Source organism: Podarcis tiliguerta (assembly GCF_965153285.1).
Source record: "Podarcis tiliguerta genome assembly, chromosome: 3".
NCBI lineage: Eukaryota > Metazoa > Chordata > Lepidosauria > Squamata > Lacertidae > Podarcis > Podarcis tiliguerta.
The window spans coordinates 85,058,378-85,086,115 of NC_139536.1; the positions used below are offsets into that span (position 1 = coordinate 85,058,378).

A 27,738-nucleotide genomic window follows, 5' to 3' on the forward strand; every position below is an offset into this window, starting at 1 on the left:
CTTTGAGGGGACTTTCATTCATTCCTCCTCACTACTATGAGCTGAATAAAGAGCATGAAATCACTTTGCGACTCTGAGTATATTTCAACATCCTAACCAGATTTCTTTATAGGCTGGGGCAGGGGGGCAACATTAAACTCATGTACCAGTTTTGACACTCGTGAAGCCACATGGCAATACTCCCAAAGCTTGCTTCCCCACCCCATCATCTCTCTCTCTCTCTTTCTCTCTCTTTGTCAAAATATGTTTGAATTCCAGATGTGTTATCTCTCCATGCAAGGAAAGACTGCAGAGAGGACTCACAAGGGATAGATTGTGAGCAGGAATCAATTTATGTGCGCTTTCTTTTTCTTACCTGGCAGAGGCACCCCAGTCCCCCTGAAGAACTAATTTGTAGAGAGTTTCATTTATTCTCAATTTCTTCCTCAGGAAGCAGCAAGCAGACAATGTGGTGTTGTCAAGCAGCCAATGTTTTGTTAAGCATCTCCCAGTCACTTGGCATCTTTTTCTCTGATTCTGTTAAATGGGCCAGTGATTTTTCAGTAGGCACCAACCCAGCTGAACATATGGAGAAAATTCTAGACCACTGGTATACCACCACAAAATCTGAACATCGAGACTGATTAATGAGGGAGGGAATTACAGCCAGCATATTCCACACAGGAGTAGGAATCATTCTTATCCATCCTGCGGGTTTTGGCCAAGATAACTAAAACAAAATAACAATTCTAAATCTAATTGGTCTATAGGCCATGGCCCTGTTTACATTTTAGAAGATGAAAATCTTAAGAGCTTGATGGATTTTTAAAATTATTTTCTTACCTACCAACCTACCAAATTTCCCTTGATTTTTGGAGAATGAAGTACTGTCAAATAGGACACACAGTTTGCACTGTGAGGTCTTGGTGTTTTTACTGAATTAACTTGTAATGATTACATCATCTGTTACCACCTGCCATATCTACTACAGCCAGCTGCATCTTTCCTGAGTGCCTGTTACATTGTCCAAATAGGCATCTGTCTAGATAGTACTAATGATCCAAGTTCAATCATAAAGATCCAGAGCGAGAATAGATATCTAACATGATCTATCTAGTATCTGCACTTCTTAGACTTGTTCCATTCTGTCTCAGACACAGCTCTAACCAGAGAGGGTTCCCTGCCACCTCAACATGTTCTAGGTGGGTAGTGCACACTAACCCTTTCCTTATCTTAACTCCCTGTTCTTGGCTTAGCACTCCCACCCCCCTGCCAGTTGCTTTCCCTTCTTTAAGGTTTCAGGTGTGTTGTTTGCAGACCGATCCTCTGCTTGTTGAGTCATAATAAACAATTGCTATTCCCTGAGCATATTAACAAAGTTTGCCTGTCTAGGTCATTTTTCTTTGCCCAAATTGCTCCCTGCTGCAGGGTTCCAGTTAGGCTGTTTGAACAGGTGAGCATGCACCTGGAACGTTGCTGGGAGTAGAGATTTGGGCGTAGAAAATGAATATTGACAGACCTCTGCTAATAGGCTCAAGGACTAACTATGGATCCACAGACAGAGGCATGTCCTCTGAGGCAACATCAGAACCATCCTGCGCAAAGCAAGCAAACCAGAATTGCTTTGCATCAGTGATAAAGCAACATCAATTTCCTTGGCACCATTCTCAGGAGTATCAAGTGAAGGTAACATTTGAGAGACTTCTTTCACACCCTTCGTCCAAATGGCAAAGAAAGCAACATGGGAGAGAGACCAGATTATATAACTGCTGACCTGATTGTCTCCAGAGAATTTCCTGTGGGAGCAAGCAAGTCCACTGGTGGGCTTGCAACCCAGACAGAATCAGCCAGTTGTTGAACTGGAACCTCCCTGTGGGAGAACGTGCATGCAATGGTCAGAATTTCCACAAGATCCGCAAACCCCAAAAAGAGATGCCCCACCATTCATGCATTGATTCATCTCGCACCTGGAGGTGCTACCAGCTTACTGAACACAATCTTGGCTTTTTCATGACTCCACCTGCAAGCACACAAGAAAGGCTAAGTGTATAATCCAGTATTGACCCATTTCAGTAAATTATTTTAGGCTGGAATGCCTCACGCTTGCTAAGGAGTAGCCTCCACTGAACAGTGGAACTTGTTTCCAAGTGGGCATGCATGGAACTGTGCTCTAGTGGTATCAAACAGCCATATTTGCTGACTATTAGCTCTATTCTGGAGTTGGCTACAATAATTTTATTGTTGTTGTTCTTTAGTCATTTAGTCGTGTCCGACTCTTCGTGACCCCATGGACCAGAGCAGGCCAGGCACTCCTGTCTTCCACTGCCTCCCGCAGTTTGGTCAAACTCCTGTTGGTAGCTTCGAGAACACTGTCCAACCATCTCACCCTCTGTCCCCTTCTCCTTGTGCCCTCAATTTTTCCCAGCATCGGGGTCTTTTCCAGGGAGTCTTCTCTTCTCATGAGGTGGCCAAAGTATTAGAGCCTAAGCTTCCAGTGAGCACTCAGGACTGATTTCCTTCAGAATGGATAGGTTTGATCTTCTTGCAGTCCATGGGACTCTCAAGAGTCTCCTCTAGCACCATAATTCAAAAGCATCAATTCTTTGGCGATCAGCCTTCTTTATGGTCCAGCTCTCACTTCCATACATCACTACTGGGAAAACCATAGCTTTAACTATACAGACAATAGGGCAAATTTACCTGGACAGCATCTTAGGTTTATGGCTCTATTACAGAATTGTGTTTCTTTTTCTGCTTTATTCAGTATGAAGAATGGGTTGTTTTTCTGTGTAGTTTTGATAAAGGAATGCAATACTGGATACTTTTATTTTTGCTTAGAACTGAACTTTAGGCCACCTTTGACATTAGCATTGCTCCGGCAAAAATAAATAAATCACAACGTCAACACAGTATCACTCCACCTAATACATCCACAAAGGATCTAAAGTGCAACCAACTGTGTACTAGCTTACATACACAGTTCACTACAAGGAGGGTAATACCGCAGCAGCTGGTTTTTTGTTTTTTTTAAGCAGTCACATCCTTATGTGGACAATAGAACTTTCCTAATGTCAAAACTTTGGATTTTGTACTCAGTATATTTATATACATGAAACCACAAAGATGACCATTTGAGTTAGCGTTCAAACCGTCTTTATGGCAAGACCTGTAATATGCCGCCCAGAGTGGCTGAAGCAGCCCAGAGTGGCTGGGGAAGCCCAGCCAGATGGGCAGGTATAAATAATAATAATAAAATTATTATTTATACCTCACCTCAATTAGGATTGTTTTCTAAGTGAATTACAACCAGTCACTAATCCTCGCTCCCCACTGCACCTCCCCACCAATGCTCCCAGAATATCCATTCCTGAGGATTTGATGTTCCTCTGGAACAGCATGGCATATGGCAGAGAGGGCTGCAGTAAGTAGGGGAAATCCACAAAGGACAGGAGCAGAGGCAAATTTAGGGGAATGTGTCTGATTCGGTCGCACTGAGTGTGGCGCCGCAGGGGGTGCCACAACTATGGTGTAGAATGGAAGGCGAAAGGCAGGGGGCACTGAATTTTGACATCGCTACTGTCAGGAGCCTTGTCTTATGTGAGCAGAAGCACTTTCCACTAGTGCAGAGGTCAGCAAACTTTTTCAGCAAGGACTGGTCCACTGTCCCTCAGACCTTGTGGGGGGCCAAACTATATTTTTGGGGGGAAATGAACAAATTCCCACAAATAACCCAGAGATGCATTTTAAATAAAAGCACACATTCAACTCATGTAAAAACACGCTGATTTCCAGACCATCTGTGGGCTGGATTTAGAAGGCGATTGGGCTGGATCTGGCCCCCGGGTCTTAGTTTGCCTACCCATGCACCAGTGCAAAGCCACCATGAGATGAAATCATTTACTAATAACTTCCATTATTCTTGATGCCTCTGTTCATATTCTTGCTTCTCTCTCTCTCTCTTTCTTTCTTTCTCTCTCTCTCTTTCTCCACTCCCCCCCCCCCGTGTGTGTGTGGGGGGGTGGGTGGAGTGGGAAAGAACAATTAACAGATTATTGAATTTGGGTCTGGTTCATTTCCCTGAAATATCACTGTCATCTACTGGCCTTTATTTATTAATAAACCCAATAGATGATGGAAATCACGAGCAATCCTGGCTTCACCATTCCCTGTTCTTATCTGCAAACAAATGGTCTCTCTGTGTGTTTAATAAAATATCAAAACAGCAAGATGCTTCAGTGCGCTCCATTATCTCATGACTTCTCCGCGTACAATATGCTGAAGAGTTTCTTCCTGTGTATTAGCTTTTTAAGAGACTGTACACACATTATGTATATTATGAGGTAAAGAGCGAGTACAGCACTTGAAAGCATTTTGTGCTATATAGGAAAAAAATTGCTTCTTTTGAGCCTCGGCATGCATAAGCAGACACCCTCTGTCTACCAATACACTGCTCAGCAGCATTCCATTGATCAAAGGAAATATTATGCAGTCACAATAGCGCCTGTATAGTTGAAGTGGATAGGTCAAACTTCATTGTACCATTGTAAAGCATGAATGCTGCAAAACTTAACAGAATGGAGATGATTTCTCCAACTTCCCGAAATTTGGCATATAGTAGCTACACGTTGAGCATTATAAGCAACCAAATTTGAGACGGATCCATTAAGAAATAGCTCAATTTACCTTTTAGGACACAGAATGTACTTGCCATTTCCCCCTTGTTCATTTAGGACTCATCCAGACTTCCTTTTGTGCTGCATTTCTGGGCACAGCTCTGGGCTTTAAAGCTGTATGTCCAAGCAGTTTGCTTTGCTTTGTTTTGTTTATTTTTACCACTGAATAGGAGCGAACGGCAACCAGGTTTTCTGCGGATTGCCATATGTTCCAATTTAGCACTAAAGAGCAGGCTTTTCAGGGGGAAGTGGTAGGCCAAAGGCAAAACCACTTGGACCCATGATTTCTAGGCACAGGACAAGCAGAAGGGTGAACTAGCTGTTAGTTATAGTCCTAGTGATATTAAATAAGAAGGGGAAATATTGCCACTCCTAAGTGCCCAGCTTCCCACTGCTGAAATGGGAAGGAGGCTTGTCACTGCTGTAGCGACCCTTTACCTTCCCTATTTACTTCCATACACTAACCACCAGATATCAATATACAGTATAACATCTGGGATGGGGAAGCAATGGAGCTCTATATGCATGCATATGTAGATTACCTGCAAAGTCCTGAAATAAATGGCATGTATTAACCTCTGCAGAGGTGAGCTTCTTCAAAGTGAAGAATTCCTTGTAAGTGTAAGACATCTGGCAGTTCTTTGGAGAAGTTATTTTCAGCTCTGAAGAGGCATTAGTTTGTCAGAGCTCCTTTCATGCCAGTCCTGCAGGTGTTTCAGTTAGCGCAGTATGGACTAATTTAGCTTGTATTTAAGCAAGGACATATGTTTTGCTACTGAATGAATTTGTTACCCAGGAACACTCTCTTGCTTGACAAACATCTCACTTTGCAGTGAAGGTTGATTTCCTTCCTCAGGGAATATCTTTGTTAGGAAGGGAGGGGAATTGATGTTTTATGTGTAATGCAGATACCTAGTAGTTATGCTTGAATTATATACAGTAAGCAGGAACAAAGGAATTGTGAAACCAGTTACATGAGCCAAAGAGCACAGGGAGGTAAGTGTAAGCAGTTCTCCTACTTCACAGGAAAGGTCGGTTTAGATCAGTTTGGATTGGCCCTAAATTACTCAGTAAACTTCGTGAGGATTTGAGCAGATCAGGTTTGTAAGCCCTTGGACCTATGCATCTGAAATTTGGCAGGTTTCTTAGGCAGACTCACCTTTCTTGGTATGTAGTGATGACCCACAAAAAACCAAGGGCGGGGGAGGGAAGTATTCCTATTTTACTCAGTCCAAAACTTCAGAGTCTGCCTTTTGCAGAAAAACTTCTGCAGTAAGTATGAAGAACTTCAACAATCCTCATCCCTCAGAAGTTGACCACGCTGGGAAATTTCATGCAATTAAGCAACATTTTAAAAAGATAACATTTTAGAAGTGTCCAGAAAAAAAAGGTCCCTGGCATATTTAATTTGGCAGGCTTTATCTGCTCTGGAGGGCCTAGTATGCTTACAAATTTCACCCACTTCCGTCTAACATAAACATTAATAGCCTTTTTATTATTATTATTTCCCAATAGTGAATGGGAAAGCAGGGAAATGAAGCAGACTCAACACATGAGTTAAATTAGGCAATCTATGAAGCTCCTCAGACTGAGGCAGTCTCCTTTAGCATAGAGGCGGAGCTAGCTGCTCCGGCACCCGGAGTGGTGTATATACTGTGCACCCAGGGGCGGAGCTAGCTCCCCAGCTAGCCCCGCCTGCAGGGTCGCCACCCATGGGGCGAGGATCCCAGGGGGGTGCCGGCCGCGGCAAGAGTCCCAGGAGGGCAGGGCAGCGATGTCACCCCTCCCCCCGGGATTACACCCAGGATGGACTGCACCTACCGCACCCCCTTCCTCCGCCAGTGCTTTAGAAAGCACCAAATCAACTTTGAAACAGGATCACCCCTAGCCAACACACCAAACTAGTTACCCCAGTACACTGCCTTGGTTGTCTGCCATATAGAATGTTGCTTTGGAAAGAGGGGAGACTCAAAAGCAGTTTGTGGAATTTGCTCTGAAACCTTTCCAATGAAGATGACAGCTTTGGGGATTAGTATACCTCGTTGTTAAGCACAGCGATAACCTGCCTCCATAGAAAGGAGAAAGTTACGACCTTGAGCTGGGTGGAAAAGAAGGAGATGGGAAAGAGGGAGAGATCTATAAAATTCTGGCTTTCTAATTTGTGAACAAAGCTATCCCATGTAACTGCCTAAAAGGGCAGTGGGAAGAGGAAGTGAAAAAGTAACGATGCACATAATATTCGTGCCCAGAGAAAATGACAAGTTTAACGCTTGGACCATTTAGGAGTAGTTTATTGGTAGATGACCCGTCTTGTCAATTTCCTGCTGATGTTTCTGACATTTATTGGTGTGATTATGGTAGTTTAGAAGATGCATGGAACATCAGTGCAACGTAGTTGGTTTTTTTTAAAAAAGAAAAGCACAGCCCATCTGACAAAGGAAGCACAAACCGTATTTCAGAAACGGTAGGTATAACAGAAATAAATCAAAGAGGTTTGTGTACATGCCTGAAGCCAAGTTAAATGTGGTGAAGCAGCCGGATTTTTCCATTTAGCAGTCTGAGATTTCTTTCTTCAAACTTAATTGCAAAATAAGGGCCAAGTAGCTAGAAGGTTAAAGAGAGACATTGCAAATTTGAGAAAAGACCCCAGATAGCAGCAGTTATTTTTTGTGGGTATCATTGAGACCAAAAAATACAGTTCAAATTTAAACATATCCAATTACCAGAAAAGTCATTAAATTGCCTTCATTTGAGAAAAAGTGGGAAACCAAAGCAACCATTTTGTATAAAATAGTAAAACACATTAACTCCTCTAGTCCTGGAAGAAAAAAATAAAGTCTATTTTCTTTTCTTTTTAAAAAAATTGTATCAATTACAATAAAACTGAATATGTATGTGTCTGGCTAGGGGACTTCACATTTTCATTTAATATATTATATCAGAGAAGATTAGATGGGTTTGGACATCTATTTATGGTCCTATTTCTAGTTAAGAAACATAATGCATTCCAGTATATGATTGGTTGCATTTTCTTTCATACTGGATGCCATGCCATTTATATGTTTGTGTATCACATTCTTCTAGCCATGTATAAGTTGATAGAAAACATCTTCTGCTCTAATTGTCCTGTCAGCTAAAATTACTGTTTCCTCCAAACATGAAAGTTTTCGCTGAAGTTTAAGAGTTCAGTCTTAGGGAATGGATCGTAGACAGGATTTCATCCTGTTTAAGTCTTGCTGGTGGTGCTCATCACAGGCCAATTCTGTTTCCTAATAGAATACACAAATCCATCATTAAATTGTACACGTTCAGTAACATAACATCAAATATACACTTTTTGATGCATTGATCCATAAAACACACAGTTTGTGTGCATCTTTTACATAGAAGACACATTTCAGAGCACGTTTTGTGCACTGGAGCTGCATTGCAGAATCTGGAAAAGTGTGTGCCAAGCTGACTGGGGATTGTGATTTGATAAGCAAGTAAATTCAGGAGTGTCAGATTAGGCCGGAATAATTCCTCTTCCCTCCGTCCCTATTCACTCTACTTTAACCCCTTATGGAATGGACTTGACTGTCCTTACATGGTTCAGTCCATAGGATTACCTAGCTTCTGACATAGAGAGATGAAGCCTTCTGTCCGTCCGTCTGTCCCACCCACCCCACCCCCAAAAATAGATACACTGCTGATTCACCAAATCCATTCATTTTACAATTTTGGGGTGTATTTTGGAGTGCCAGAGTAACTGGTTAATGCCAGTATCAGCTGGTGCTGTGGAATAGGCTTGGGCTACCTGGCTGCCAAATATGGAAGTCACTACCAATAACTGAGACTGGGAGAGTTGAGGTTAGTGCAGTGCAGGAGCAGGAGTGGGAATATCGGTTAGCTACAACATTGCATCCACACAATGCCTACCTCCCTGTTCACCTGTCCCTCGTAGTTACCAGCAGTCAACTCTGCTTTGGAAAGCTGGATAAGCAATGCTGCCCCACCCTATTCAGCCCCAGTGGTTAATACCTAATTTTAACCACCCATCCAGGGAGCCATGCTTCAGGGATCTACGGGTTTGAAGGTTTATCGCCATTGTTCTCAGAGTTCCGGCACTCCTTTTTATAGAAAAATAGTGCTGATTGTTCTGTATATTCTGAACTGTCATGGTATACTTCTAAATCTTTCTAGATTTAGAGTGATAAATGAATGGAAACTTAAGATTTGGTTTTAGATAGCTGCAAACAAGTTTAGAAGTTTCTCACAATTATTTGAAACGTGAATCCGGTTGAAACACGTTCTGTAGGAAATGCTTGTTATTAAGATACAGCACATTCTCTTACATCTCCAGCCATGTTGATTTGTGTCTGATGTTTGAGGACTTGATATTAGTGTGTCCTGTAGATTGTTGTATGCAAAGGTTACCTGTAGGGGATATAGATATGTCTTCATGTTATAGATCTAATGGTTTCTATTCCAGACATATAAGAGTACTAAAGGAAAGGGACAAATGGAATGTGCCGTCAAACAAAAGAGCTTTTCTGGAACACGGCTTTCCTTTTAAATCACTGCCAGGGTCATAGATGTGGGAGCAAATTGAAAGGTTTGGGTGTCCTTGTACGGAGAAATGAATTCTTCTGCATTTGTGTTCAGCTGCTTATTTGTGTAGCTTATGACCTTTCACTATTCACTGAGCAATCGAGGTAAATGTCATATCAGATACACTGATCAAAGCCTCGATATTCTAAAGGTCCCTCAGAATCTGGATTGGTTATTTGGTTTATTTGAACAAATAGCTTGAGGTTATTGTTTTTATTTTGGTTTCTTTTGCTATGCAGGACCTGCCACCTTGAAGCCAACCTTCTTGACATGCTTGCTTTGCCCATCACTGAATGTGCAAAGGGACAAAAGTAAATAAATAAATACTGAAACTCAAAAAACTTCCGTAAAACAATGCCTCAGCTGTAATATTTATGATCTGGAAATATGCTTCAAACTGTATTCATTTAATTAGTATACGTCAGACACCATTTTTAACATTTATTTTCTCAGAATAGGCCCCCAGCCTACCTATTGATCCTAAGAATGGTCCCTTTAAGAGAAATTGCTTTCCTAAAGAGCAAGCTTTAAATGGTCTCATTTCCTCAACAGTTATTTTTTATTATTGTTCTTAATTGTTTCCTGTGGTGTTTTTAATGCTTCTATTTGTCACAAGCTTAAAATGTTTATTACTGTAAACCTATTATGCCTTCTGAATGTCCTTACTTTAAGCTATCCCCCCCCTTTAATTGCTATTTTATTAATCCTATCTAAACGCAATGAAACTTAGCATATTCTACCTCTGCAGAAATGAAATCTGTAAATCTCTCCCTAAAGTCTTGTGTGGATTGAATGTTTTATGTGAATTCTTTTCAGTATTTTTTTTTAAGCCATATAGCTCTTCTTTCCAAATGAAATACATTTAAACATGGATTCTCTCCTCCCCAAACAAGGAAAATATTGTTAAAAACAGAATATAATTGTTTCTTTCATCTTCTTTTATTAAATTATTTCAATATACAACAACATTTATACAGATAAATAATGAAATATCACACCCTTACCTAGAAACTGTTATTTAGACAATACATACATAATGGCCAAATACCATCAGTTCTTATCCCAAACTACTATTTGGACAATGCAATAATCAATTTAAGTTAACCAAAATGTTCTGTGATGTGAGAGGAGTCCTCCATTTTTGTTATTAGCCATTCAATTACAAAAGAGTCTTTGTGTTTCAGGCCTTGTGCCAATTTCATTTTATTATTTAATTTTTCCACAAGTGCTTTTTGCCATACTTTGCTGTGCCAATTTGTCAGAGAGGCACCTTCTAAATTATTCCAGTATCTCATTATTATGAGCCTGGCTGCTAGTAGAAAAGAACTTCTTGGAGGTTTAAACTGCAGCTTAACATTGTCTCCCATGAAAAGATTTAGGTGAACCCTCCCTGCACGTTTAGAGACATTTTGTCCAGTGATTGCTTTTATTTGGACAAATATTACCATCCACGCAAGAACTGAAGAATTCTGAAGCTCAGAGATAAATAATATTCAGTTTTGTAACCCAGAAATAATGTCCATTCAGTTCATAACATGCGTGTTCTTCCACCTATAAAATATCCTTGATAAATTCCAGGAATCGTGTGACTCTTTCTCAAGGATAATTGAAATAATTTAGAAAGCTCTGTCCATCCCTTCAACTTCAACATGTATGAGTGTCATCTTGTGAAGATGGGTGCACTTCTGCATTGTACCCGATACATTAAGGGATCACGTGGGTGGACCAGAACTGTTTCCTATCTATGGGCAATCTTGATAGCTACAGCTATCTATTCTTAGCAGATTGTAATGCCTGAAAGGATCAGGATGTGATTGCATGTGGGTTCAGGACAAAGGCCCTTCACTTCACTGTAAATAATTTGCTGGCTCCTTGTCCAATCCAGAGCTTATAATTAACAGTTCACCGCAACTAGCCGGTGCACTAAAGCCCATATCAAGCTGAATTATTTCGCCCTCTCTGTAAATGGATGATTGACAGATGATTGTAGAAACAGAATTACCATACATTTTGACATACACACAACCACCAGTGTAGTTGTTGTTTTTTCTGTTCTCTACAAAACACATAGTATTGAAGCACCCTTGGCAACACGTAATGTCAAGGTCACCATAACCCAAAGTGTTACTCCAAAATAAGGAAAAACAGAACATTTCTAGTAGACTCTTAAAATGAAAGCCCGGAGGCTCCTCATGAGGCCAGAGGAACATCACATGGCTATAGTTTTATTGTTTTAATATGCTGTAAACTGCTTTGAGATTTTTATTAAAAATATAAAGCGGTATATAAATTAAAGAAATAAATAAAACGTAGGGAGACATAGGTTTCAATTACAGTGCTCACAAACAACACCAGCCTCTACATTTGAGTCTTAATCCTGCCCAAGACAATCAATCTCTTATTTCTTCTATTCCACTGCTTCCTTCTTGTGCTGCTGATTCTCCTTAATATTCTTGATTGTCCTTCTTGCCTTGAACTCCCTTCTTGGGTGTAAATTGTGCTGCAAATTCTTATCTAAAGAAGTGTAGATTTGTCTAAGATGAAATATATTCCGTGTCACACCTTTGTCATACTTGCATCCATATTTGAAACCTATTACTTCCACAAACTCTTCCCTTTCCTTCTGTTTCCTTCTGCAAATGGACGTTCAGGCTGTGGTGTGCAAATGGTACGTGCTGTGTGGCACTCTTCGTGTGTCTCAATATAAACATGCATTGAGGCCATACGTTGGGGGGGAGGGTTTTTTTAAGTCTGTTTTCACCCTTTCTAATTGTTACGAACCCTACATAAAGTTTAGAACGCATTTGAAGGAGGAAACAAATAGGAAGAAAGACACTCTTCAGGTGATGCCAAATGGGGCTTCTGCAGGAGGTGTCAGAGGCCACATAAGATGTGGCAATGTAGACCGTTAGCCTGCCTGTTCAGTAGAGACTAGCATTTATTTCATCATTTCTGCCTCATCATGTTACAGCAAGTGTTCCAAATGCAGGGATATCCGTCAGCTAGGAATTCGTTTTAGATCATTGCGCCAAGGCTATATGGCAGGGTGCATTTTTCATTGCATAATATCTTGGAAAGGTAGGAGAGAATATTACAACTACCCAGTCATGTGAATTATCCAATTCTACTACTCAGTCCTGTGTGAATTATCCTGCCCCACTCACATAAGACTTTCAGCATGCAACATTCATCAATATGCAGTTCTACAGCATTCAGCAGCAAACTGATTACATGTGAAATTCAATGTATTTGGAAGTTCAGTGGTCTAAATGTGTAATGTCAGCCGAATAAAATGACTACACATTGTTCCACCTATGCCCCCATTTCTATTTAAGTGCATACATTTTATCCCTATAACTTTTGAGTGCCCATGAGACTGATGTGATAAATAAGTGTGTACGATTTTGGTGTGCTGACTGATGTTCTGGTGCTGTTTTGCAAAGCATTACATCCTTTGGACAGTGTAGAATTGATGAGATAAACTGGAGATAAGAATGTTGGCCCAATCTGTGCTGCAATGTTCAGTTCCTTGAATTTTTAAGGCATCCTTAGATATGATCAATTAGCCTTTACGTGAACCAAAAATGAAACAAAAGAGCTTGTGTTCATGGAGCAGTCATCTTAAATAATGCATGCCATAGAAATAAGAGGAAAGTGTATTGACTGAAGCTTCATATTCTGACAGTGAAGTTGTAGAATATTCATCTGTACAGTAGAAGCCTACAGCCAAATAAGTTGCTGGTTTGTTCAAACCATTGTGTGAAATTTCGGGCATTCCACTGTTTCTTGGCTGCCTTTACCCCCTTAGCTTTGCCCAAGCACCATGCCACAGTGTTAAAAGAAGAGCACAAGTTACTGAAAAAATGCAAACTTTATTTTCAAAATAGCCCTATGCATTTCAGCAAGTACGTATTTAAAGGCTATCCTTGGGGATCATAAAAGCAAATGCAATACATTTACATGAGTCATAGATAAAGGTAAAGGTACCCCTGCCCGTACGGGCCAGTCTTGTCAGACTCTAGGGTTGTGCGCTCATCTCACTCTAGAGGCCAGGAGCTGGCGCCGTCCGCAGACACTTCCGGGTCACGTGGCCAGTCTGACATTGCTGCTCTGGCGAACCTGCACCAGCGCAGCACACAGAACGCCGTTTACCTTCCCGCTATAAAGCGGTACCTATTTATCTACTTGCACTTTAAGGGTGCTTTCGAACTGCTAGGTGGGCAGGAGCTGGGACCGAAAGATGGGAGCTCACCCCGCCGTGGGGATTCGAACCGCCGACCATACGATCGGCAAGTCCTAGGCACTGTGATTTTACCCACAGTGCCACCCGCGTCCCATAGTCATAGATACACAGCATTTAAAAACAAACTAAATTGGTTGCATACACTTGGTGTGAGCAGAAGCCAGCCAGCCACAACTATCAGAATTCCCTTCCTTTGCAACTCTTCATGGGTTTAGACTTCCAGCATTAACAAGCTGTCTGTCCCTGACATCCGTAGCTCCTTCCCAGTCCTCAGACAACCCCACAAAATGATGCTGTTAGGACCTGTGTAAGGTTTTAATCCTAGCTAAACTGACAGCTTTCACTTCCCCAACTGAAGTGGCCTAAACTGCAGATCTGATGGCACCTTCTTTTTTTGTGATGGCCAGTAGTTTCTGGCAAATATATTTGACTGGCTTGCTGATGACACCTTTGTTGCCTGACAGTTGGAATGGCTATGAACATTCTGTGCTGTCACTTAAGGTAAGTCAGTACCAGAGGCATTACTAGGTCTTTAAAAGACTTGGGGTGCAGGCCTGTGGCACAAATTGCTATATAAATTTGCATATGCTACTTTATGTTTAGAGGTGCAAATTTGGGTGCCAATTTTCAGAGCGAAAGCCACCAGGAAAGCAAAATATGTGGGTTTTTCTTTAGTTTTTTAAAAAAGAGAAAGGGCAGGAGATATGGGATCCTGTGCAAAAGAGCCAAGACTCAGGTCTCTGTGCCTTATCGCATCCATGGTCAGTAGATGCCTGAGGCTTCACTGCCACAGGTGCAATGCAATATGGACTAAGCTGTAAGCTTTCACTCTTCCTTGGCAGAAACCACCAGTCCCAAGCCAAGCCTTTCAAATTTTCAAGATATCTGGGGATGCCTCCTACAAGAAACTTTTTTAAGGTTCTCTAATGTCAATCACTTCAATTGTCATTCCAAACTGTTTTTGTTAGGTATGCAGTGGTTAAAATAAGAATAATAGTTGCATAATTCACTACTAATATGTATTATTCTGTATATCACGTTTTTGACAGTGAATTTCTGAACGAAGCTTCTTGTTACGACTTTGAAATGGAAATGATGAGGCCTCCTGGTATTTTAACTCATTTCAGAATGTATTGATTTCAGTGTCAGCTGTCTTAAGTGATGGAAATAATGGGGTTTGAACGTGACCTTTTCAATCACTTTATCAAGTTCGAGGCTTTGAATATTGCTGAAAGCAATGTGCATCTTAGGCACACCCATTGGAATTATGACACACCACAAATTGGCCAATGTTGCAAACTGAGTATGATGCTGAGTATTTAATATGATATATATAACACTCTTACATACACACACACAGAGAGAGAGAGGTATAGCTATAATCTGCCTGGATCCAAGGGATCCTAGATGTGTGAAATAAGGTTGTGTGCAGCCCTACATCTGTCTCACAGTCCCAATCTATAGGTCCCTAATAAGGTCAACCTGCCCTGGGCCAATGTGGGGACCATCCACCCTACCTGGGATCTGATCCTGAATTAGTTGGGGGCAGAGCTAATGTTCAAATAGGTTTGTTTTTTTAAAAAAACACCTAATTAAACATACAGCTGAGAGGGGAAAGGGGAAGGTGACATTGCATCTCTTTCTCTCCCACTCCCAACTGAGAGCAGGTGGGGTCAATTCTGTGGGGTGCTCCTTTGCTAATGTCTTCTCTTATGGAGCCATTGATGCTGCATGGTGCTGTTTCAAGGATGAGCCTCAGGCAGGCAGCATAGTCAGGCAGCGGGCTGCTACCTACTTCCAGAAAGACAAAGCTGGTAGTCAGGATAACTGTTTGCCTTTTCTCAGGGTTTTCCTGCCAAGTGCCCACTTCTCCTTCCTCTCAGATGCCCCTCCCTCTGATCACTCTGAGCCATCGAACCCAACCAGGAGCAATCTGTGGCATTGGTCCTATGCCTGAGTCCCTCCAAATATGCCTCATTTGTCTAATAGTTGGGCCTTGGCTGAATCCGGTGCATGGTCCTAGTTCAAAAGCATTGTCGTGTACCTGCCTAAAGAACACTTCAGAGCCTGCATTGAGGCACAGCCTGATCCTTTTCCTTCTTGCCTGCAGCTCCCTGTTCTTCATTGGCTATTATTCTGCAGGCCCTTCCCATACTTGCTTCTTCAAGAAGGCTCAGAAAAGACCAGCAGTAGTAATAGGGAACCTGAACATGCCTCATGTGTTCACAGCACTTTGGATCACAGAACGGTGTTCAATTTATTTTAAGGATCACCGCCTGGGTTCTGCACAAGTCCTCCTAGTTTATATAATGCTGGATATATCATGTAGAACTGAAGCCCTTAGTAGTTTAGTGCTAAAGCCATGCTCCAGCCACACTTGCAAAGGATTAATCAGAAGATTTTGCATAATTGGGATGCAGACCACTTGTTGCCTGTGATGGATGCTTCGTACATTGCTCTGTTTGTTTGCCAGATGTTCCACAGCTATTCTCCAGTAGCATAACATAGTCTGAGACTTCAGAAATGATGAATCTTATGTCTGCAATGTGGTAAGAGTAAGAGGGATGCAAGTGCTTGGAAAATAAAGCTTTCCTAAATGCTCAAGCACTTAATTAGATGAAGATACACAGGTGTCCCTATGCCATCATCTCTCTCTCTCTCTCTCTCTCTCTCTCTCTCTCTCTCTCTCTCGGTGTGTGTGTCTGTGTGCCCATACCTCTTCAAATTGCTCTCATTTTGACCTTTTCTACTGCAGATTAACACTTTTTCTTCAATATGAAGTAAAGAACTGCTGTTCTTATAATTGCAAAATTACTGCACTGGGCATCTTGCTCAGTAAAGGCTATATACTTGGCAAAATAACTTAGCTTTATTTTTTCCCCACCTGCTGCTCACAGCAATTATCTTGTTCCTTTAAGAATATTAAAAAATGCTGATTTGTTGGACCACATATCGTTATAAGTGTATTGAAGTTTGCAGTGAGTAGTAGGGCATTATTATCTTCCTTTGTTTATTTGCTCACAGTTTCAAAACAGAAAGCACATTCAATTATTCTATTTGGCCTGGATGCATGACTTCAGAGGCACTTTTTCCCAACTGTTTGCATGCTAGGTAACAATGAGAACCGGGGTCAGTGTGACTCTTCTGCATGTCTGCAGCAGTTATAAGTACTGGATGCTTTTACAGGTACAACTCCCATCATCACAGCTAGCAAGACCAGTGGCCAGGGATGACAGTACCTGTATTCCAAAAATACTGGTCCAAAGTGTCACATCCTGTGAGGTTGTCTTTGAGTCTTTGCTTCACTGCAAAGAACCAGGTTTCTCCCTCTGTGTCTCTCAGCACAATGAGGACAGACATGTCTTGCTTTGTTCTTTGGAGCAGAGGCATACATTCTCTGGACTCCCCCCCCCCCCCAATATGCTTCTCCAAAAGAAAGTCAGGCTTCTAGAATGGAACGTGCAGTGGTGCATCTCTTTACATAAGTGATGAAAAGGTGTTGGAATTCCTGTGACAGGCATGTCTATGTGTATAGTATGTCTGCCAGGACATACAAGTGCTTAAGGGTTTGGGGAGGAGAGCAGTGGTCCTGTTAGGAGTCAAAGGTTGTGGTGAGGATGCACAAGGTTCAGTGTTTTGCAAGTTTCTGTTGTGATGGGTATGGCGGTGTGAAATGTGAGAAGATGAGTTTGTAAACCTTGTAAACCTTGAGACATTTGTGATTTCTTGAGGGATTTGACATTTCTATTCCATAAGGACTAAGGATGAATAAGATTCAGACACACATGCCAGTTTATTACTCCCACATGCCAATATTGAATGAGGACTTGCTTGTGTGAAAACACCATTACATATTATATGCCATAGATGATATTTAGCTCCTAATGTTAGCATAGATACAAGCAAAATCTAGCTTCAGTTACTCTGGGCACTAGTTCTCACTAAATGAGACAGGCCTTTACCCCTTCATTGGAATTCATGTCCCCTCCATACAAAAATAAACATGCACATACAATCGTAATCTTGGAAATCTAGATTTCAGGGCCATAACCCTTCCCTATAACATGCGGTTTTTTATATGGAGGGATTTTTTTATATGGAGAAATCGTGATTTAGTAAAAACCAGAGAAAATTCAAAATGTGCAAGTCTATATAAGTACATCTAGCTTGTCCTATTGACCTCCTTGTTTATGAATCAATACTAACAAAAAGCATTGCTTTATTTCCCCTATACGACAGAGAGCAGAAAGCTGTTAAAAACATATACTACCTCTTTACAAAGACCTTCACAGTTCTTAATAAAGGATGAGCACAAGATCTCTAAAATCAATCTCTTTAGATACGTCTGTGAGTCTGAATGTTCTATCTTTATTTCAGAGTTTTACAGCAATTGCCTCTACTTGATTAACTGGTCCATACCATTTAACAATCTCATACAGAGTTGGAGTTCTTTCCTCTATAATCAGGACTTGCACATTTTGTTCTTTTCCATTTAAAAGGGCTGTTCAACATGACAGATACAAAGCATGATAGATTATTGCTACATAAAAGATCTTTTATTCCAAGAAGTGGAGTTTTGAGAAAGTTCAATTCTAGCCCACTGCCTATTTTGAGAGCAGTAATTCAGATGCTTTTAACCAAAACTCAAATTGGCAAACAATTTAAAGCAGAATTATTTGGCTACATTTTCTAGTGGGCAGTCATATTTCACCCCAACTTTTCTTCTTGCTGAAAGTGTTAGAATTAGAGCAAAAGGGAAATAGCTCAGCTCCATTTTTATACAGGAGAAGACAGGTCATCTCTAACGGTTTTGGAGTTACTTCTGTTACTGGTACAGACTACATCTCTCTCCTTACATTTTTCATAAAGTGGTTTTGGATATTTCAGCAAAGACTGCAACAGCAACTCATAGTTCTGCGTTTTTGTGCTTCTGATGTGATACCATGAATGGGACTAATTGTATAGGACCTTCAGCCATGGGGTGAGAAAGACACAATTGTCCTTTCCATGTGGTATCAGCTTTTCATACATTACTAGGGATGGAAGAAGCATCTCATTTAAATAGATTTATACATGGAATTTGGTGGTTCCAGTTGGGGGGGGGGGAACCTTGCTTTTTGTTGAGATCAAGGAATGAGATTGGATTGGGTCTGGGAAGAATCTGTGCAGATAAGCTCAACACCAAAACTATTAGAAATTCCCAGACTTAAACATTGCTGTCATGATTCCTGTGGCAGCTCATGAATAGGTCCTGTGCTGTTATTTGGTCAAATATTCTTAATAATCATATAATTTTTCCAGTTTTGCATCAGTCCAAGTGGATACTGGGGTTCAACATTTTCCCATGATTAATGGAACTAAAAAGCAATAAGATCCCCCAAAGTTATATTGTTAATGCAGTCAACACTGAGATATTGACAAGGAGTTAATTAATGTGTCTCCCCCCCCCCCACTTCCTTTCAGGGCTACCAGTGTGTCTGCCTCCTTGGCTGGGAAGGACCATTTTGTGAATCTGAATCCAATGAGTGTGACTCAGCACCTTGTAAGAATAATGGCACTTGCATTGATCTCTTCAATGACTTCCGGTAAGGAGCATCTTCTCTACCATTAAATGATTTGGATGTTCCAGTGGTGACATTTTATTTGTACATTTGCTGGATTTCAAAATTGCTGTATAGCAAACAGCTTTTGATATAAACTGGAGCAGTGGCATTGTGAGGGTGGGGGTTAGGGAGATCCATGTTTTGCCAGGGCACATTTGTTGAAGAAGATCTAGAGACAGTGTGTTGCAGGTAAGTGTGCAAGTCTGGACATTTCTCCCAATTGTCAAGACACTAAGTGGCATGCAGGCTTCAGCATGCATATCTAGCTGAATGGGGAAACTGCATTCACAGTTATGAGCAGAATATGGAGTTGGTCTCTCCAGTTGAGGAAACAGAGATGTGTTAATGGATAGAGATAGGGAAGAAATGGTTTGAAAAAGTGTTTCTATTAAGCAAGCTTGCATACAAAAGCATATTTATTATCAGGAATGTGTATTGATATGTTGGCAGATGTTAATAAGCACTTTTTTAAAAAAAAAGATTGCAGATGTTAATAAGCACTTTAAAAATAAAAAACATTGCAAACTGAATTTAAGATTGGAAAAGCAAGAAACCAAAATTGACGGATGAATTCTTTCCTACTCATGTAGTTATTTTTAAAAAGCTAAACCTCTGACCACTGGTTCTTTGGCAGGAGAAGTAAGAAACTGATTTCTATCTCCCTCTGCCCACTTTTTAGCCTAGCATGTTTGGTAGGATTTTAGTGTGTGCAACAAAACCCACTCTCCACATCCTTAAAATGTGGGATCAGCACAACCAGTTCAAAAAGCCAGTCTTGGAGTGTTTGAATTATAGCTGGAATAGGTGTGTGCATATGTCTTAATGAAACATCTTCCTAACTCAGTATTAAGCAAATCATCCCCCCACCCTCATGATAATGTAAAATAACACTACTTTAGACAACTAATAACCTGAGCATTCATCATTGTTGCCATCAGTTTCACTGTTTTCTTTCCTTAAATATACTATTATCACACAAATGGTGTTACTTAAATGTATTCTGACCAAACTGCGGGAGGCAGTGGAAGACAGGAGTGCCTGGCGTGCTCTGGTCCATGGGGCACGAAGAGTCGGACACGACTAAACAACTAAACAACAACAAATGTATTCTATTACTTGGTGCCACTGAGCACAATAACAAAACAGATTTAAGTGCAATTTTCATGCATACTTAACTCTGGAGTGGGTTTGTGGTTGTTACGTTCAGTGATCACACAACTCGTCAGATGTGTTGATATATTTTGCTGCCTGAAATGAAGATGCCAGTCAGGTGGGAAATGCTCACCTGGTTGTGATTCTTGTGCATTTCCCAAAGTTTACGCTATGGGATGTAACTCTTGCAGTGCTGTAAGGGAGAAAGCAGTGCAGCTGAGTTAAAGAGTTCTCCTAATGATTTAATACCATCATCTTTTTTTTTTTTTTTTTTTTTTTTTTTTTTTGCTCCTAAGGACACACAAAAAGGCCATTTATTGTACCATCTCTGAATGCTTTCTACTAATCAATACAAATGAGGTGTTTTGGTATCCTTGCTCTTTCAGTTTCCTTTCATTCGGTTTCTTCTCTAAGAAGGGGGATGCAGCTGGATTCCTCTGTCCATTCCAAGGTTTTAAAAGCAATGCTTTTGGCTTCATCTTTGTGGTGTTGCAGATGATCACACCAACCCACAGTCCTAAAAGCTTCTGTATTTGTTTACAGCTCTTTGATAAGCAGTTGTAGGTCTTTTTGTGCCAAGCTTTTCAGTGTCAGAACGAAAGGATTCAAAAGCATTCCAAGAGCGAATCTTTCATTCCTCTCATTCTGTCGGTGCTGACATGAAATGATCCTGCTGGCAGGGAAAGGTCATCACGGACTACTTGACTGCACATTTTGGAGTAAGGCTGAATGCAAAAGCTTTGTAGGATTTAATAAGCTAACTCGAATCGTCCTTATTTATTTAATTGCCCATCTATCACAAGTTGTTTGGTTTGCTGATGAAAAGTCTCCCCCCCCCCCTTTCCCATTTGAGTGTGTGGCTGGCTTTAAATGCATAAGATTTATTATTCCCTCTACAAGATTGGTTTATCTGATATGAAATAAATCTCATCATGAGTCCAATAGTGAGTTCAAGGATTATTTCAATGCCAATTATAGAAATTGACTCCGCCTCCTAGGAATGTCAATGGGTTTTATTACATTAGAGCTTAAAAGGTGTGCGACTGTGCATACAACTATGAAATGGCTTGTTTTCATGGAGGCAACAGAACCACTTCCTCAGTGCGGGCTTGAAGAAAAGCTAAGGTTCTTAACCTTTTTCAGGCATTTAGTTGTAAATGCTACTGGCAGAGTCTGGTCTGGAGCAGTGTTTCCTAGACTTGGGTCTCCAGCTGTTTTTGGACTACAACTCCCATCATCCTTAGCTAGCAAGACAAGTGGTCAAGGATGATGGGAATTGTGGTCCAAAGGCAAACTTGGAGACCCAAGTCTGCGAAACACCGGTCTGCAGCAATGCCTGAGCATAAGGCACGTTCTGGAAATTTCATATAGAAAGAGGGGAGAAGATTAGTGTATCTCTCCCATGATGTATTGGGAACAGGGTAGCAAGAACAGATTCCAGTACATTGTGACATGTCTTTTTAGGTCAGGGGGTGGGGAACTGGATCCAGCTGGTGGACTGGATCCTGAGTGCCCCCCAACTTCATCAGGCTACTTGGGTAAGGGGGCAGAGACCTAATCACCTGTCACTTGAAACAGGTATTGCATTAGCTGGCTGTTTCTTTTTACCTTTCTAGCATAGCAATCACTAAAAAAGAGAACCCAAGCCAATTCAGACTTGAAGTTGCTGCCTATCATTTTTTAGGCAACTGACTCCACACCTGCTTTCTGCAGAGAGTCTCTGCACAGGGTTTGGTCATGCAACTTAGCAGTCATAGCAAGCCTCCCTTTCCAAGCAGAAGTCCACTTTGAGGCTCCTCATTGTGTATTGGCAGTTGTGTCTCTACCTGTGCCACACCTGACATCCCATATGATGTCAGGTGTGGGCATGGCTTGTGGAAAACAGGCCAGCAGGCCAAATTGGGACTCATTATCGGCTAGTTAGGCCTGAAGGAAAGAGGTTCCACACACCTGTTTTTGATTATAACCCTGCAGGAAGGAACTGTCCTGTTTGATTTACTTGTATGCAAGCCACTCTGGGACCCTTTTCAGATAAAGAGTAGGTTCAAAATGCCCAGCTATTGTTTAAATAGAGTTGTTGTTTGTTTGTTTGTTTTTAAAAACCCCTATTTAAACCCCAAATTTAGATATACAGTGAGGAAGGAGGAGGCACCCCTTATTCTCATACCCCATCTGGAAGCAAGAGGGTTCAGTTCCGCAGGGTACTGCTCATTTACAAGTATCTTCCCTTCAAGGAAGTCCCTCACAAAGAAGAAGCAGAAACCTATGCTGTGCAGGATCAAATTCTCTGTTTACCAGTGTAGTGCTGCTTTAGGAGGCAGAGGAGAGGTTGGACGGGTAGGAAAGGTCAAGTGGGAAAGCCCAGACTCCACATCCAAAGGCACTCCACCCATCCAGCTTCTCCCAGAAAGACACAGCTGGTAAGGTAGGTCTCTTTTTTGCATATTTTTTTCTTTTTCCTGTCTGATGCTTGGCTCTCCTTCATGCCTGACTCCCTGTCCCCTGACAACCTCAGATTGCTCTGGACCTCGCAGCCTAATGGGCAGCAGTCTGAGACTGTTTCAACTCAACACAAGTGATATCCAGTTCCCCACAACTGGTCCTGTTCAGTTTGGGCCTTGGTGCACAGCCCTATCTAATTGCAAAATAATTTTGCTATTGCATCTAATCCATTCAGAGGGTGACTTAAGTCCGTTGTTTTTAATTGTGAGTCTACTCTGAGTATGGCTATTGTGGGATGTCACCCACAGGAAATAAGTGAAGAATACAATAATATATTGCACACTGGGAAATGGTGTCAAAAAATATTGTGTGTGTTCAGATTCTGCTGGATTTTGGCGGCTGTGCATAATGTATGGAAAACTAATTTTCTAATTATTCTGAAAGGGGGTGATTGTTCAGATGATGATATAAGCTGCATTGTTTGCATCTGTACTTTTGTAGCTTTGTATTATTGACTTCTCAACCACCTGCATCCAATAGGGACCTATAGGTAACTTACGAGAGGCAGCTATACAAATATTTAAATGTGCTTTTCCAATTCTGGCAGCAAATATGCTCAACCTCTGCTCACCACAGCGACCATTTCCTTGGCTCCTCCACCTGATGGGGAATAAAACAGGGCCTTTTTAACATTACTAGTTCTTCATGCAAGATACTAGGGGTACCTATTCTGCTTTATTGGCAGATATAAACGGAAACATTGGCTTGAATAAGGTTTACCATGTTTTGATAGCAGGTTTTTCTGAGTTTTATGTTTCGCTAGGGTTTTTATGTAAAAATACCTCTGTTCGGAGAAACAAGTGAAGAATGAACAAAAGTCAGCTCTCTGGGCAAGCAGCAATATAGCAGTTAATATGTCTCATTTTGCTTGGATGGGGAAGCCACAGTTTTTGTTCAGAGCAGGCAAAACCAGAGAGCTGAAGCATGTTACGAGGTATGCAAAATGCAGTGTGCAGTATTTGCAAGTTGTGCTGAATTTGTACAAGGACGCAACAGTCCATTACAAATTGAAAATGAAAAGTGAGTTGGACATACTGCACTTTTTATTTGGTCGAATGTTGGTGAAATTTTTGAATGATTTTAGGATGGTGATTTGTGGGGTGGAAGGGATCTTTTGAAATGTGTGGAAGTTTGCCCAGCCTGTGGGAAATCATATACTAAACAATTAACTTACGATACAAGCAGCATCAAATACAAATTTTTCTCTTGCCATTAAAACGGTGACTCATTTGCCCCTCTCTGAAGAGAAATAATACTGAGGGGGAGGGGGGCTACTCGATGTTTGCAGAGACAGATTGGTGTGTTCCACCGTTATTTGTTAATGCGCTCCACATCCCACACTGCAGGGATAGAGTCAAACCATGGCATCAACTGTGGACTGGGCTGGGTCTGACCTGAAGGAGAACTGCAATGCTTAACTCCACCTCTGAGCCATTTAGGAAGAAATAGGTCTGAATCTGCAGTTTGGTCATACAGTGATCTTTGTGCATCCTTATCTGTGGATCTGCCTGCCCTTGATTTCATGTTTGTAACACCGCAGGTAAAAATTAATAAAAATGCTTTGGTGAGGCAGTAAAGGAAAATTTCAGTTACTTGATGGGTGATTGTAATATTTCTACTGATACATGCTCACTGATTTAACTAAATTATTACCACTGCAGAGTATGTAAGCTTTCTGATGTTTTAGGAACAGGGACTCAAGCATAAACAAGGTATGTGTTGAAGCACCCTCCCCAAATTTCAAGATGAACAGATAAAGGCAAGCAGCAGGGTCCTGGAACTTTCCACTTATCATTGTATTCTTCTGCGTTTGGGCTACAGCTCCCTGCCTACAATATGAATGTTCTCATTATCTTGCTACCGATATAATGAAGTTTCAGCCTCATCCCTCCCTCCACCTTCCATTTCCACCATGGGCATAACTTAAGGCCAGACAGAAGTTTAACAGCCAAACTATAAAATGGTCTGAGAAGCAGCTCAGCACAAAACCCGAGGAAGAGCTGGACATGTAGTGCTGATAGATTGCCAGGGAAACAGCCAGATGCTGCTAGCAAGAAGTGTTCCAGAGCCTGGCATCTGGGACCAGTAAGCACTATACAGATTCTCCATCTGTGGCTGAAGCTGTTGACTGCTGCTGGGGAAGGTGCAGTCGAAAGCAGTAAGGCAACAGCAGTTTATAGCCTTGCCAGTAGTAGCAGAAGGCAAGCTGAACTCAGCATCTAAATTAACATTTATATTCCAATTTGCTTTTCCCAGCTCCATACCAATGTGTGTGTGTGGGGGGGGGGGAATTCAGTCGTTTACAGAGATGCATGGTTTAGGCACACTAATTTTCAAGGGAGATGACCAACTCAAGGCATTATGTATGCAGAGCTGCAGCCATGCTTAACTTGTGCTTCTCAAGCCAGCCCTTAAACCGTAACTTGGGTGTAGTGGCAGTTGGAGTGACAAACACAAGCAAGAGACCACTTAACCATAAACAAAGCATATTAAATCACTAAGATGGATGAAACAGAAATCTGTGGCTTTCAATCCCCACAGGGTGGGATCAACTTATCTGCTTGCACTCACAGAAGGAGAATGTGCACTCACGGAAAAGGGTGGCATCCATTCATGGATGACTATGATGACCTGTTTATTCAGCATTCATCCTGGTTGGTTTGCATGGAGATTAGATGATCCTGGCTACTTAATGAGCATTCATTCTATTTGTGTACAGGGAGGTCAGATGCTATTCCACACTTTCCAGTGCATTCCCCTATCACAGGCATTCCCAAACACTGCTCGCCAGATGTTTTGGGACTACAATTCCCATCATCCTTGACCACTGGTCCTGTTAGCTAGGGATGATGGGAGTTGTAGTGCCAAAACATTTGGAGGGCCGAGTTTGGGGATGCCTGCCCCTATCACTTTCCACCTGATCTTTTCAGGAAGCAGATTTGTTGCTCAAGACACACCATTCAACTGAAATTCCACAATATAAATTTGCTGGCATGTGATTTGACTCCCACCCAAAAGTAGTGACAGTCTAGAAGCATCCATAGTCATTTAGGAAAAAAATAAGTTGTTTAACAGTTAGTAAGGAACCAGATCCTACCAACAGCCTTTAGCAACAGCAGTATAAGTTGTTATTTGTGTTACTCCATCTAAAGTCAAAGTCTGTAGGCTAACATAGGTTGAACTGGCTCCAAGACCAGACCAAAATCCATAGATATGCAAGATAGTGAGTAGAAGAACCTAGAATGAATACGACAAACACCCTGGTCACCTGTGCCAGCTATTGACATAGTGGTAACAGCAACAGGCTAAATTCTCTGTGAAGGAAAAATCAGACATGCTTGCTACCTATGGGCAATAGAATGAATCTCATTAAACAGCCACAAGAAAATTTCGATTCTGTAATGAAGAAAATGTCATGCCACCTTTAATTACAAGAAGAACTATATTTTTTAAGACTTACTTAGTCTGGTGGCAGGACACTTTGGAATAGTGACTGATATTACAGTGCTGGGATAATGTTGAGTTGAAGTCTGGTTATTTCCCTGTATGGGTGCTGGATGAATTAGATTTTAGTGAATTCCCGTGTGAAATGGCCTGATCCAGATGGATGCATTCCAGCATCAATTGCCCAGTGTGGACGGACAGTGGTGTGGGAGGTATTCATGTGATCCAGCCTCCATTTTTCAAATTTTCTGGAGTCGCAAAGGCAGATTGGAGCTGCACAATGTTAGGAAGACATGAATTGGGTCTGAGATACCTGCCATTGCGGAGGGCATGGTGGGGTTGTGCCATTCACCTAACTTCTCGGCTGAGCCACTATAGCATACCAAAACCAAGAGGGGCAGGGATGCCAGATTGGCTTCACTAGTGCATTTGCACAATGCCAACCTCACCACTACCAATTCCCTCCCTGTCTCCATCCCTGGGCTGCATTTCGGCTGCAGTCAGGTTAGCAGTACAGCCCCACCATGCCACTTGTGGCTGAGAAAGGTTTAAATTGCAGGGTGTATAAACAGAGAAAACTAAGAGAAGGTGCAAAAAAAGAAGAAACTTAGTGACCTCATTATTTCTAATCTAAACCCTTTGTAATACATGTCTGCTGCAGATGAGTCATAACAAAATCAATTTTGTTTGTTCTTTTGCCCTTGATTCAATGGTTTTCTGAAAGCACAGTGACATCTTTAGAGAAATCCTAGTAAAATATGAAGTTTAAACAAACAAATATAAAATGGTGCAGGCACTTTACAATGGCTCATTAGAAATGAAAGGAAAACCCATCCATCAGTGTTTGGTACAGATGAGATATTTCATGCATGGCCAATGTCTATGACATACACAAAGAAGCAAAATTTTGAAAGTATTATGGGAATTGCCACTAGCATTAAATCCCATTGAACCATGGAGAATGAGTAATAAGCAATTTCACATAAATGTACAATATGTAGAACCGCTGTAAAAGCCATACTTACTGTTTCACAAAAAACAATTAATAAAAACTTGAGGTTGTGTTTCTGGAAAAGGGTGTGTTGTTTCTCAGGAGGGGTTGGCCACCAGTTTCCTGGGGCTTCTGCCCTCTGCCCCCCCAAACAATTAGTTTTGGTCTCAGAGTGAAGGCACAATCCTAATGGGATCTGTTTAAGTTCCCTTGCACCCTAGTAGCCAACATAAGCCTTTCCTGTTCTGCATTTTCCCAAACTTTCCAAAGTAGTGTATAGACCTGTACAGTATATACCATATTGGCCTGAATATGAGCCTCACTTTTTTCCAAAGTCCGACCGTGAAAAGTTAAAGTGCAGCTTAAATTCGCAACGTTACAAAAATTGGCGTGTTCAGACCCAGAGACCTCCCCCCTAAATAAAAACACATTTGACAAATTTTAGTTTTGGTTTTTGGCAGAATTTAGGCCACAACTTTATTGATTACAGAAAAGTGAGTGGTTGCATAGGCTCTGGTTTGACTAGCTCCCTGCACCCTTGCAGGTAGCGCTGACCCAGTG

General features: G+C 41.4%; 1 protein-coding gene across 6 annotated transcripts in view; it reads left to right on the plus strand.

The window, feature by feature from the left end:
• EYS (eyes shut homolog) overlaps positions 1-27,738 on the plus strand; it is a 456,551-nt gene that overhangs the window by 53,481 nt on the left and 375,332 nt on the right. For all 6 annotated transcript variants that reach the window (XM_083431300.1, XM_083431295.1, XM_083431298.1 and 3 more), the window contains one exon: positions 18,949-19,070. In XM_083431300.1, the coding sequence (XP_083287426.1) occupies positions 18,949-19,070 (122 nt within the window). The remainder of the gene's footprint in view (positions 1-18,948; positions 19,071-27,738) is intronic.